A 13,721-nucleotide genomic window follows, 5' to 3' on the forward strand; every position below is an offset into this window, starting at 1 on the left:
AGAAAGCATTTTGCGACCCAGGGGAGTCGGAGACGTTAATGCCGCTCCCGTCTGATTTATAAGCAAAGCCACCTCGAAAGTGAAAGGTGCCACAGCCTTCCTGTGGAAATTGCCCTCAGGCCAGACACCCCAGAAGTGGGAGAAGATGCTGAGTCAGTTAGAGGAAGAAGCGAGACCCCACCTGTCCCCATGGCCTTCCCCCAGGACCAGGACTCGTGTTGCCAGTTGATGGTCACACTCTACATTCCGTGAGTCCAACCTGGGCCTCACAGTTGTCTTCCATTTTAATGCTAAGTGGCAGTGGAGGGAATAAAACCTTCCCCGGGGCACTATTGCACAGCAAGCTCGCTTCCAGCCCCGCACATGAAGTTTCTAGTTTCCTGCACTCAGAGGCATGGCTGTGGCTCCCCTGGTACCAAGGGGAAATTCTTACTTATAAATGGATACCGGGAAAAGTCAACTTGCATGGCAGGAAAAAGGGTCCACCCTGCCCACAGCCCTGGGTGCTGGGATGGCCCTGAAGCCTCTATGTGACAATTTGCTGCTGCTGTTGAAATGCAGGCTTCCTTTCTCCGTAAGCAAAGCAGAATTTGAGACGTTCCCCAGCACAAGAGCCTCTGCTGTACCAGAGGATTCATTCTGGGAGGGCTTTCTTACCAGTTGGGACCAAAACAGGACTGTGAATGCCAGTCACTTCTTCTCAATTATAGATCATTTTCTCCATTACATTTCAGAAGCAGGTCCTGCCTTTTAAGTCACACTGAAAATCAGTCCACCTCAGTGCATTGCTGTCTGGGGGGATTTAGGCTTAAGTGCATACCTCTTAGAGCTCATTCATGTCTATGCATGGCAGATAACTGAAAGCCAGGGGTTTGGAGCAGTTCTGCTGAATGGGAATGAGGAGTTTCCTGAAACTGTGTCATTATTAGGCACCTGGCAAAGAGAGGGAAGGAAAGAAGCCTTTCCCATCTAAAACATTTCCTGGAGATCTGCCTCGCAAAGCTCTGTAGAGAGACCCTTTCTAATGCAGCAGGGAGACTGGAAGTCTGGCAGACTTGCTTACATTGGGCAGTACAGAGCACCTGTTGTCTGACGCATAGGGGTCCAACCCAGCCCGCAAATGGATGCACACATAGTGCCTTCTCAATGCAAGCGAATAAATACTTACCAGGACGCTGAGCTGAAACTCTGGTCTGTGCCTTGTACTTATGAGCCGGTGCTGCCCTCATGCTGAGTGGCTCCTTGTTGCCCCAGACCCCACACCCCAGCAGTAACTATAGGAGATATTGGCTGGGGTCCTCTGAGCCCAAGATTGTGGGGTCTCTGTCCCCTGTCACTAATCCAAGTGCAGGTGCAAATATCTTATTCTGCATGCATTGATTCTAACCTCTGGTTTGCTAACATCCTTTGCAGGTGGTGGAAGGTATACTACTAAAGATCAACTATAAGGCATACCCTAATTTTATAAAACTGTGCAAAAAGCCTTTTATAGTCGAGGCGATATGACAGAAAAGTTAATCTGGTTATTGTGTTATCTGTATGAAGAGTATTTGTAGAAAAGCCCATATGGGCTTGCACGTTAGAAACATCGGTCCATCTAGGCTTCCGCAATAAAGAAAAGGAAGAAAACTTTGCCCTCCTGCTATAAGAAGATGAATACAATTATGAAAAGATAGATTAATAAAGAGACAGACTAGGAAATGTTTGGAGGCAGCATGGAGCGGTGGGAGGCGGCAGTTGGGGGGGGTGGTGGAAAGCAGGGACTTGGAGCCCAACCTTGGTTCACTTGCCGTGACTGTAGACTGCTGCACTGACCTTTGTGAATCTCTTTCCTCCCTTGTCAAGTGGCATTTCCTGCCTGATAGAGATCATCCGTCAGATTAAGAGGGAAGAACACACATCAAGAATCTCATGCCTACAACACAACAAATGTCAGTTCCTTTTGAATCTTTGTTTCTTATCCATATATATTCATATAGTGATTTACTAAACCACAGAGGATACTAGTAAAGCTAGACACAGAAGGTGAGCATACTTTAGGCAAACCGTAGAAATCTGTGATTTTTCTTAGATATTCTCAGAACAGAACTTTCTTCTGCTAGAGGTAATCAGATTTATTAATCATTGTGAGTCTGATAGAAAAAAAAAACAGATACTAACAATCCCGAATATTTAATACAGTTTTTACATTTGAGAAATGCTATACAATTTATTTTCTAGTAACAGAGTCAACAGTTTTTGAGAACCCCTATGCCCATTGCGTTTTGTATACATTTGACTTTTTAATTTTTTGGAAGTCTTTGATGTGTGAAGAAAAGCAAGACTCCTTCAAAATGTAAGCTGATGGCTTTATACATAATTGAAGATGTGCTATGTGAGGCATCCTCTCTCCTACATAGGCAAAAAAAAAAAAAAAAAAAAAAAAAAAGAAAACCTTCTGAACATCTGCCGGGTGCTTTGCATGCATTCTTATCTGGGCTGCTTTGATCAGCTGGTAAATCCCAGAGATGGTTGTCATGGCAGAAAACACAGTCAGGCAATGGGACGGCTGTGGCTGAGACCTAGAAAGAGGTGTGCCCACAGCTTTGGAGCAGGAACCAAGGAGAACGGATTCAGCTGCAGGTGGATATCCCGTGCAGTGGGCAGGAATTGGTGTCGGAAGGGCAGGATGATGGGTAGCAGGTAAGGCAAGTGGCAGCTGGCATCAGGGAGGTCCCACGTGAGATGATGAGGTGAGCGAGCCACCAGGAAGAGTAGACTGATCGGGTAGCTGGAAAGATAGGAGCTAACATCTATTAAGAGTTTGCCCCATGCAAACCCTTGGGCACAGTGCTGAGATCTTTACTTACGTTACCTTATTTAATCTTTAAAACTCTGCCAAGTCAGTGTTTTAGCATTCTCATTCCACCAATGGAGAAAGGGAGTCTCAGATAGTATAAGTAACTGGCTCAAAATGACACGATTTGTAAGTGATGTGATTGGAATTTGAACCAACATCAGTCTGGAGCGATAACTGTGACCCTCCCCCCCCTCCACCATGCGCTTCCACAGGCAGGACCCCATCCCAGGAGACAGGCAGCAAGGCCTTCAGGAAATCTGGTGAGAAGGTCATTGCCTGAGTTCAGGGGGCTGGACTTCAGCCTGGGGAAGGAAACTGCCAGAAAGAAGGCCATGTCCTTGTGTTCGACGTGCGTGGTACTAAGAGCTAACAAAATAGAGACATAGGCGTCATTATCAGATTTAGGTCACGAGTTTTCACCCAGGATCATACATGTGCCAAGGTCCAGTTTGGATGGGATGGTGAGTAGTCCCGGATGACAGCCAGGGGAGCTTAGCTGTGAGGATAGGCAACCAGGAGGGGCCCAGCGCTAAAGAGCGTAGAGGCCTAGACGTCAACGTGGAGGGGTCAACTGAGGTGAACTGGGTGAAGAATGTTGTCATCTTAGCATTGAAAAGGCGCTACTGGTCTGCTACCTCAACAAATGTTGGTTGGCTCCGAACCGTAGTGGACAAAAAGGAGGCGACATCAATTTCTCACTATCTCTGGAACAACTCAAGGACCCCTCCCCCTGACGATAAGAGAAATAACTAACAATTGGCATTACAGTTTACAAAGCATTTTTAGATACATCATTTTCATCAGGTCCTTACAATGACCCCGTAGATTGCAAGTCCTAGCTCACTGGGGCCTTATGTTCTCAACTCGGCACAAAAGGTGAAAATCGGACACCATCAAAATTGCCCTTGAAACTTCCTTAAGTTGCAGACTGCAGTGGATGTGGCTCCCTATATATTATACTATTTCCATGTGCAACACAGCCAGTTTTCCTTTTAGTGCTGAAATATAGAAGCAGATTTTATTTAGTGGCTATTTGTACGAAATCATTCCGTGTGGGTCTATATATGTTGCAGTGGTTGGGTCATTTTCAGTTGTTTTTTTCTGAGTACGTTGAGTGCCTTCCCAAAGTATTAATGTATAGGTAACCGGACTCCACTGTTTTGTTCTCCCCATTTTGCAGATACAGAAACTGATGACACAGCCTACGCATGGTAGAGTTTTAAGCAACGGTTGTGCTTTACAGATCCTGGGTGGGGTCCACTGCACCGCACGGTCACCCCAGCATAACCATTACACCTGAAAGACAGTACATTCATCAGCAAATAGAATGCAGGGCTACCAAGAAGGCCCCTGTGATTCATGTGCTGGCCAGATTGCCAGAGTGATGGTCCCAGCACACTGTGCCCTGGCTATCAGAAGTTGAAAGACTGCCCGCTGGAAGTAGATATTGATCTCAAAACCCTTCACAGGCCAGGGAAGCTCCCTGAAGATAGCACCCTAACTGCGAGGCTGGCCATTAGCTGAGCGTCTGCTGGCCCATCAGTGCTCACCACGAAAGCCCCGGGGGCCCGGCTGGGGTGGGCATTTGGGGCAATGAGTGTGCGGGGTGGGGGTGGGGGCCGAAGGACATCAAGCAAAGCAAAGAGGAATTTCAGGGCCTTTCTAGTAAGAGTTTGGTGTTGGGGAGCCTAAAATGCCAGCGGTGGGGGAGGTAATTCCAGGATGGAAGGCCGCAGGTTAGATGCTGGCCACGAATATGGGAAACTCTGAGCAAGCATGAGAGTGCAGTGGGTCCTTGAGATACACAGGCGCATCAGGTCACTGCTGTAGGAAGCCGCCGACCAGAGTCAGATTCAGAAGGCTCAGGTTACAGTTCTTGCTTCCAATATGTTTTGTTTCGTTGTTTTGTTTTTTCGTAGAAACTCTGCTCCACATCCTGGTATAGCCCGCAGATCTCCACCTATCAGTGTCAAGAATGGGGAAGGGAGGCAGGAGGAGGGGAGGGGACTATAAAGAGGGCAAGGAAAGGAGGAGGCTGAGGAGGAGGTTGGGGGGAAAGGGGAAGGAGAAGAGAGAAAAGGAGAGAAGGAAAAGCGGAGGAAGGAGGAGGGGGTGGAGGAGAAGGAAGTGATGAGTGGCCTGTTTTCCGTGATTTACGTTTGCGTTCCCATTTAGTTATCAGAACTGTGACGTTTAGCTGACACTGAACTTTTTGTGCCTAGGCCCCAGGATCTGTGGCAACCAAATGCATTCAATGTGCTATAATGATGCCAATTAAATGCAGGTCAAATCACTGGGTATGTGGGGAGTTGTTGAAGGAGAAGGTTGAGTCCATCAAGGTATTGTAACTCCAGCAGAGGCATGCTGCTTTTCTGGCTTCTGCAGCCCCTCCGCCTGACTTCTCAAACTCGCATTTATGTGGGGACAAGGAAGATGAAAGCTGCATGCTGAGTGGGCCTGGCGTAAGATCATAAAAGGCCACGGACTCTTGGCTTCAGTGTCAGGAGGTAATAGGGAGTAGTGGGGATTATGGTAAAATGGAGCCCCCATGTCACCCTCTGAAGAGGCAGCACTCCTTAGGTCCAGCCTGTTGTGGTCACGTGTCGCATGATAGTGGTCTCTGTGTTGTGGGGCCTTCTAATTTTTCACAAGAAGGCAGAGATCCCATGTGCAAGCGACATTCAATGGGCCATTGAAACACATCTGCAGGCTGTCTCTTCACTGGACCACAGCTGTGTATTTCCCTGAATTGCAAACAGCAGACTGATCCTCTCCGGGGCTCCCTTCTCTTTCCAGGCCATTACATTTACGTGGACACCTCCTTTGCCAAACAGGGGGAAAAGGCCATGCTGCTAAGTTCTGACCTACAGGCTGAGGAATGGAGCTGCCTCCGACTGGTCTACCAGATAACTGCGTCTTCAAGGTTTCCATCAGATACCAGCCGGCTGAACCTCTATGTGAGATTTGAAGATGAAAGCTTTGATCGCTTGCTTTGGTCAGCTAAGGAGCCTTCTGACAGCTGGCTCATAGCCAGCTTGGACTTGCAGAACAGTTCTAAGAAATTCAAGGTCGGTGGAATTTAGGCACACGGCTTATCACGTAGCATTGTGCTATTCTGAGATCGTATGCAACCTTCTGCCACTGAAGTTAGTTATCTCCTATGTTAGGATGCACTGCCTCATGAGACATGCATCCCAGGGACACCGGGGTGGCTCAGTTGGTTAAGCATCCGACTCGGTTTCAGCTCAGGTCACAATCTCATGGTTTGTAAAATTGAGCCCCATATCAGGCTCTGCGCTGACAGCACAGAGCTTGCTTGGGGTTCTCTCTCTCTCTCTCTCCCTCCTCCACATGCTCTCTCTCTCTCTCTCTCTCTCTCTCTCTCTCTCAAAAATAAATAAATAAATAAACATTTTAAAAAAGAGATGCATCCCAGAAGAAAAATAATAATTAATATATAGCAAATTGATACTTTGCTTATTCTTTAAAAGAACTTCTTCCCAGATTTTTTCTTGTCTATTTAAGTGGGACTTCTGTGAGAATCCAAATGGGACCTAAACCAACCTCTTCAATGGAAATTTGCTTTCTAATGGGCTTTCGGGAGCCTTCTCACTTCTTTTTTCTTTTTTTAATGTTTATTTATTTTTGAGAGAGAGAGAGAGAAAGAGAGAGAGGGGGACAGAGGATCCAAAGCAGGCTCTGTGCTGGCAGTAGAGAACCTGACGTGGGCCTCGAACTCACAAACAGTGAAATCAAGACCTGAGCCAAAGTCAGATGCTTAACCGACTGAGCCACCCAGGCGCCCCTGCATTCTCATTTCTAATAATTTTGTTTCGTCCTTCTAAGCTGTGTGTATTATCTTCCTAATGGCTTGTTTGCTACAAATCTTGAACAAAACATTTACTAAGATAAAAGGAAAAGTGACGATACCTTGAAAAGGGAAAACCACTTAAAGGATATGTTCTAATTCCTTTCCCAAGATGGAGGCTGTTCCCTCAGAAGTGATGGAAAAGGAAGGTAGATGATGTAACATGAAACTGGGTGTTATGTGGGACAGGAAAGGAGGATGGATCTGAACTCACTTGTCCAAACACAAAGTATGGTATTTCGTGAGACAGGGCCTTCACGAAAACTCTCTCCATTCTTTAAATCCTTTTTTTTTTTTTTAATATTTGTTTATTTTTGAGCTAGAGAGAGCACGCACTCACGTGCGTGAGGGAGGGGCAGAGAGAAAGAAGGGGACAGGGGATGTGAAGTGGGCTGTCAACACAGCCGGATGAGGGACTCCAACTCACAAAAAGTGAGATCATGACCTGAGCCGAAGCTGGACACTCAACCGACTGAGCCACCCGGGCTCCCTCTCTCCATTTCTATTTCCCTTTTCAATTCCCTTTCTCATCTCTCCCCTCAAAAAGGGTTGCAATGTTGTATTCTCTCCCCCCACCTCCCCCTGCTACATGCAGCCTCCCCGCCAGGCAGGAGGGAGAGTTGAGGGAAGGTTGAGGTCTGAGTTCCCTAGTTCATACTGTCTTCCTGTCTATCGGCCACATCCTAAATCTACCAGCATAGTTGCCAGAGATTGGTCTAAAATCACATAAGGAAAAGCAAATGCGTCCAGAAACTGGACCAAATGTGAGCCACAACAGTGCTTGAAATCAGCCACAGACATTGTCGAGCTGCCTTCTGTTCTTTATGTAAAATTTTCAGGTTTTTTTTCAGCAATACAGAAAGTACAAGTTGATTTATGAGGCTCTTCTGTCTCCCGTGGAGTCTCCCACGGCTGGTCAGATTGTGCCTCCCTCCTCCTCCTCCCCCTCCTCCTCCTCCCCCTCCTCCGAAGGGTTTCCCCCTGAAGCCTCTGCCCTCAGTTCCTGACCGTTCTCAGAACGGATTTCTCCAGGGGTGCGGGCACTCCTCTCCATCCACGGCCACTCGGTGCCCCCAGAGGCTCTAGAGAAGGGGGTGGTTGGGATGACAATTAAAGACACTTGACTCCAAGCGTATAGTGGACACCTTGCTCACCTGTACACACACACACCACACACACACATATTCTTTTAACAAAGCCCCCCATGAGATTGGTATACAATAGCAGTTAGCGGAGACAAGCAGCCTCGCTTTGCCATGAATTGCTGAGCATTTCCTGACAAGTAACTGAAATACTGAACCAAGGAAACACAGTGTGGGTAGCCTAACTCCTTGCTTCCTCATGTGTCGTGCAGATTTTAATCGAAGGTGTGCTGGGCCAGGGAAACACAGCCAGCATTGCGCTCTTTGAAATCAAGATGACAACTGGCTACTGTATCGGTAAGTGGGCTTCATTTTCAGTGCATCGGAGCGTGAATCTGTTTCTAAAATCTGTTGCCAGAGGGAACTGAATCAATCCTGAAGGCAAAGTATTTTATAGAAGTCAGCGCATCATGCATAGTAGTTCAGATGCTTTGCGAGGTTCACTTGAATGGTATACGTTGTGTCTGTCTATGGCGGAGGAAGGCTCCTTGGGGTTTGCCCGGACCGGGTGGATATATAAAGGAAAAGTAGATGCCACTACTATAACTTGACTTACTTCCTGAACTTCAACATGTTCTATTAAAAATAATTTCCGGTTTGCTAGGAACTCAGCTTTTGCCAGAAAAGCGGGCATCCTATTCCCTTCTTTCCCCAGCTTACTCCTTTTCTCTCGTGCACACCTCCGCCCCTGTCTTAATGTCACCATTGTTGCTTAGATGCCCCGGGAGCAGGGCTGGTTGGGTGCCTTTTATGTGCCGGCTTCTGAGAGGGTGCAAAGAGAAGACACAGTCCTTGCTCTGTGGCCGCTGGCTCACCTTCTGTCTGTCTGCCCCTGGCACTATTTCTGTCTATGATGGCGCTCCTGGAGAAGGCCAGGCCAGGCTGTGGGGGTGCACGGAGGAGGAGGACAGGAATCTGGCAGGACTGAACACCAGCGATGCATTTGAGCTGGGGTTTCATGAAGCCGGGGCAGCATTTGGTCAAGTGCAAGTGCAGAGCAGGAAGGGAATAGCTCTCTATGGGTAGACCCCAGAAGGGAGGAAGTGGAGGGCATTCTCGGGCTCAGGTCAGAAGCTGAGTAGGGTGTCTGGAGTTAAATCAGGACTGTCAAGGGAGTCTTAAGGAAGAGTCTGGATCTCAGCCAGCCCGCCGGGGAGTATGGATGATTCCATGGTTGGCAGGGGCTCGAAGTGGGCAGAGGAGGGGCCTGAGGCTGCCTTTTGCCATGGTGAGACTCTGGCTGTCCCGTGGAAAATGACTTGGAAACAAGGAGAATATGTAGGAGAGGAAAACCCCCAGGAAGAGGTTGTAACATTACAAACGGGGCACCATGAAGGTCTAACACTGGGCTTGAACAGGGAAAAGGTGGTAGATTTGAGAGATTTTTCGGCACTGACATTCTTTGGAGGTTGAATGGCTATGGAGAGGAAGAGGAAGGAGAGTCAGAGACAGTTCTGAATAAAAAGGAGAGTTTGTTGATTTCCTGAATCTCACCTGTCTGTTCTGACCTTCCAAGTGTAATACTAAGGCAAGTGAAAGAAAGCGGAGGGGGAATGTGACCATGTTCTGAAGTATGGGGGGGGTGGTGGTGGTTAGACCCATGCGCCTCCCAGCAGCTCCCACCTCCACTCCCTGTGCCCCACAGCCTCTGTTTCTCCACCTGTAAAATGGAGATAAAATGCTTCCCTCACAGGAATAAGGTGGAAACTGATGCGGTCACAGGTATCAAGGTGACTGACACAGTGCTGGGCACTTTAAAAATGTTAATTTCCTCTCTTCAATTTCCTCTCTTTCCTTGCTCAAATGCTTCCTGTGTGTTAAAAAAACCAAAGGAGTCTCAACACCTTTACCCTGTTGAGATGCAGGAGCCCACTGTCCCCTCCCTCAGCTTTCTTTCTGTGCATTCCCTTTGCTGATTTCCTCTACAATAAGGTTAATAATAGTACCTACTGTTGAGGATTAAATAAGTCAATTCAGATAAAGTGCTCAGAACAGTACCTGGCACATGAAGGACTATTTTGCTTTTTATTTTACTCTTCAGCAGAGCCTTTGGTACTGAATGTGTGGCATCACTTGACAGGACTGCAGTGGTAAAGTTGCAGCTAAAAATCTTAAATTCTTTAAGTGATGGCTAATGTAAAAACACATCGATAACGGTATCAGTCAGGGTCCTGGCAGGAAAGTGGAATCAGAAGGTCCATTCAACCTGAGTAATTTGAAGAAGCCTCTTTAGGGGCTACAAGGGTGTGGGTGGGTAAAGGAAACCGGCAAAAGCTTATGTGGTAATCCAGGACTACTAAGAGCAATGATTTATCAGTCATTAGGGCAAGAGAGGAGGGGCCACCAGAGCCTGGAGCCAGTGGCCGTGTGGTGAGGGCTCTTGACAAGACCTATGCCCTCGGGAGAGGGACACAGCCAACCCACGGTGACCTGGCAGGGCTGGAGCTGGAGGAATGAATACCACCAACCTTGTTCTCCTCCCACTTTCCGTCGGTCCAACCCAACTGGAAGCCAGAAGGCAGGGGAAGCCATTGAAACAGTCCATACAAGTCCACCTCTGGAGGACAAAGCAGAGTGAGAAAAGGTAGGGGCGGGGTCTGCAAGGACAATGAGAGATGGCCAAGACAATCATACTTCATATTTTTAGTTGATGATTATGGGAGTCAATAGAGGCACTGGTTTGTGAACTTCTTATTCCTTCTAAAGGAGTCTGTTGACTGGGAACAGTTTATCTGCACAAACATGTCAGTGCTAGTAAATGTAGGGGGTGGGTGAAGTCTCTTTACTTTCCCTCTTCTCCTTTCAGTAGCTGCAGAAGGACCCCGAGCCTAGGATATGCCTTCCTTGTCTATTCTATTTTTTATTAATAAGAAAAGCAGAGGGTGTTAGCATCTAGGAAACATGTCCTTTAGCCCCGGGTATCTTGTCTACCCTCTGGAGCTAGGAGAGTAGTCCTAAATAGGGCTTTGGAGCCGAGGTGACTGACCCACCAAGCACTAACCATTGTGCTGGGAGCCGTCCACATTTACGACAGCCCTGTGTGGTGGGAGTGATCCCCTCACTTCACAGATGAAGAAACAGAGGCTAAGAAAAGTCATGCTGTAAGCCACGTGGCTAGCAAGTGGACAGGCCATAATCCAAAGACGCAATGACGAATCACAACTTCCAGTATTGTCCAGGGATCCTGGTGCAGAACTTCCCATGGTCAAAGGGAAGGAGAAACCTTCCCTAAGAGCAAACCCTGCAGTGAGCATGGAGATACAAACCTCGCTGTGACTGTGCCTCCACAAAGTGTGTCTTTCTTTCTTTCTCTTCTGCCAGAATGTGACTTCGAAGAAAACCACCTGTGTGGCTTTGTGAACCGCTGGAACCCCAATGTGAACTGGTTTGTCGGAGGAGGAAACATTCGGAACTCCCCTTCCATTCTCCCGCAGGATCACACCTTCAAGAACGAACTAGGTGAGCTGGGGACAGATGGGGTCCTTTTCCTGGAATAAGTGTTTCTGCCTCTTCCCCCCTCCTGTCTACATTGACCCAACTGTGGCCTCGTCAACAGAGAAGGAAGGGGAAGGGAGGGTGAGTATGCGCCTGGAGGCCTCTTGAAAGAGAGGAAAGAAGGGGCCATGAGATCGAGACAGACAGCAGACAGAAGCTCTCTAGCCAAGGAGAAGGCCACCCAGTTCAAGGCTTTCCTGCACCTGTGACCTGGCCTTGCTATTTTCACGTTTCCATACTATGTTTTACTTTCTTATGTTTGTTGTTCGATATTTCTTATTTCTAAAGACCAGGCTGGAATGATCCTAGGTCACTTTTCACTAAAGATAGATGGAGTGGTGGGAACAAGTCCTTAAGAATTTCCCAAGTGGCCCTGAGGTGAACCTAAATGACCAAGGAGGAATCCTGAAAGCGGGGTGCACCAGGGCCACCTAGTGGCCACGTGGACTGTGGCCTCTGCAGGAAGATGGAGAGCAGAGGCTATTGGTGACAGGTTGACTTTGAGGAGAAAGCTTCCACAGAAAGGGAGACACGGGCCGAGGGCTTATTCCTAAGGATTACGACAGCCCTCACCTGGACCCTGGTAGGCTTCATGAAAGCCGCGGTCTCCCCACAGTTGCAAGCCATTGCAGCCCTCAACCCCAAGGTCTTGCCGACGAGCGAGATTCTGGTAACTGACTCTCCATCGACAGCAAGAATAGGAATTTTGGTTCTGTGGCAAACAGCACTTTTGTCTACTTTGATCTGTTGCCGTGTGGATACTGAGGTCATCTGCTCAGTCCCGATAAATTGCTGACGATGACACTGTGTCCCCATACCTGAAGGCATGCCAACCTGTAAAGAACATGTTCTTCCCTTTGCTGCTCATCTGCGGTAATTTCTTTTTATATGTATATTTGTAACTTTGTCTCTGTTTTTCAAGCGGCCATGCTGCAGCTTATCTTGCCTCTAGACGGTCTCCATCCTGACCTTATTGCTCCCTTTGCTCCGGTTCTGTCTCCTTTATATTCAAACTCACACTCAGTTTCCTAAAAGAGCCAGGCGGATTTTATAAAGTGGGCGGCATGTGGGCTGGGGGAGGACTGTGGCAAACTAGAGAGTGCATACCCTGTACAAAGGGTCCTCAGCTCCGATTAATTGCTGCCAATGTGAGAATGCAGGTCTGGGGGGCACAGATCTTTTGATTTCTTAAGATAATCAGGAAGGCAAGGGTTTTATATGAAATTTCCCCAATTTTTTAAAGTTGGTAAATATTTTCTTTGAAAATACTGCATGAGCCATTAAAACACGTCCTCCGGCCAGGCCCAGTTAACCAACTTCTATCTCACAACCTTCATTTTATATATTCCTTTTCTTTTTCAACATGTCCAGTACAAAATGTTTAGAAGTAACTGCATATTAAAAGGTTGGAGCCTCCTGGGCTCACCTGTTTAAGACAAATCCAACTTTGGATCTAGCATTTTCATTCATTTGACCCTGTACGGGGGCTGACTGGAAAAATGGCAATAAAATGGCACTTCTCCTAAGGTCCTTGCCCAGTTTCAAAGAACATACATCCGAGAGAGGGAAAAGGATTTCTATCACACCTGGATGTAAGACAAGGTAGCCTGTGTCCAGTGCTCTAAGCATGGTCCCTCACTTTGGTCAAAAAAAAAGAAAAGTGCTGGGTATTCAGAAACAGGAGGGATCACTCGTTCCTTGGATGTCCTAGAAGACATGATAAAGTCAACTGCTTTTGAGGGATGGGTATGATCTTGACAGGCAGAGACAAGGCCTCACATGCCAGGAAAGAGATTTTAACTTTATCCTGTTGACAATGGGAGGCCATCGGAGAGGCCTCTGAGCTGGGAGAGAAGCGATCACAGCAAAAGGTATTAGGTTGGTTAACCAGACACTGATTACTCAGTAGAGGGAAGGCCAAATGGTAGAACAAGAGAACAAAAAACACCCAGAAATGATTTCTTTAGATACATCTAAGGTCACTTACATAAATAATTGAGATTACAAAAGACAAAACATTTTCACTTCCTTCTTTTAAAAGGAAGGGTTAGCACTTTTGGAAATGACGAAAGATTGGGATATATATATATATCCATATTATGGCCCTCCAGAAATATAGCCCGTTTCCACTTGTAGGAACGACACTGTAATTGAGTATCATGTGTTGAGTGGGTGATAACCTAGCATGTGACAGATTAATCCATGAATCTGCATGAGTATTTTATTTTTTTTAAGTTTATTTATTTATTTTGACAAAGACAGAGAGGGCATGAGTGGGGGAGGTGCAGAGAGAGGAGGAGGCAGAGAATCCCGAGCAGGCTCTGTGCTGTCAGTGCAGAGCCTGACATGTGGCTCGAACTCAGGAAACTGTGAGATC

At 47.2% G+C, this 13,721-nt stretch overlaps 1 protein-coding gene across 3 annotated transcripts in view; it reads left to right on the forward strand.

Moving 5' to 3' along the window:
* Positions 1-13,721, forward strand: part of MAMDC2 (MAM domain containing 2) — a 172,694-nt gene that overhangs the window by 80,670 nt on the left and 78,303 nt on the right. For all 3 annotated transcript variants that reach the window (XM_078436031.1, XM_060610093.3, XM_060610091.3), the window contains exons 3-5: positions 5,636-5,907; positions 8,062-8,146; positions 11,171-11,308. In XM_078436031.1, coding sequence (XP_078292157.1) covers positions 5,686-5,907; positions 8,062-8,146; positions 11,171-11,308 — 445 coding nt within the window. In that variant the 5' untranslated portion in view covers positions 5,636-5,685. The remainder of the gene's footprint in view (positions 1-5,635; positions 5,908-8,061; positions 8,147-11,170; positions 11,309-13,721) is intronic.

Source organism: Panthera onca, chromosome D4 (assembly GCF_046562875.1).
Source record: "Panthera onca isolate mPanOnc1 chromosome D4, mPanOnc1 haplotype 2, whole genome shotgun sequence".
Taxonomy (NCBI): Eukaryota; Metazoa; Chordata; class Mammalia; order Carnivora; family Felidae; genus Panthera; species Panthera onca.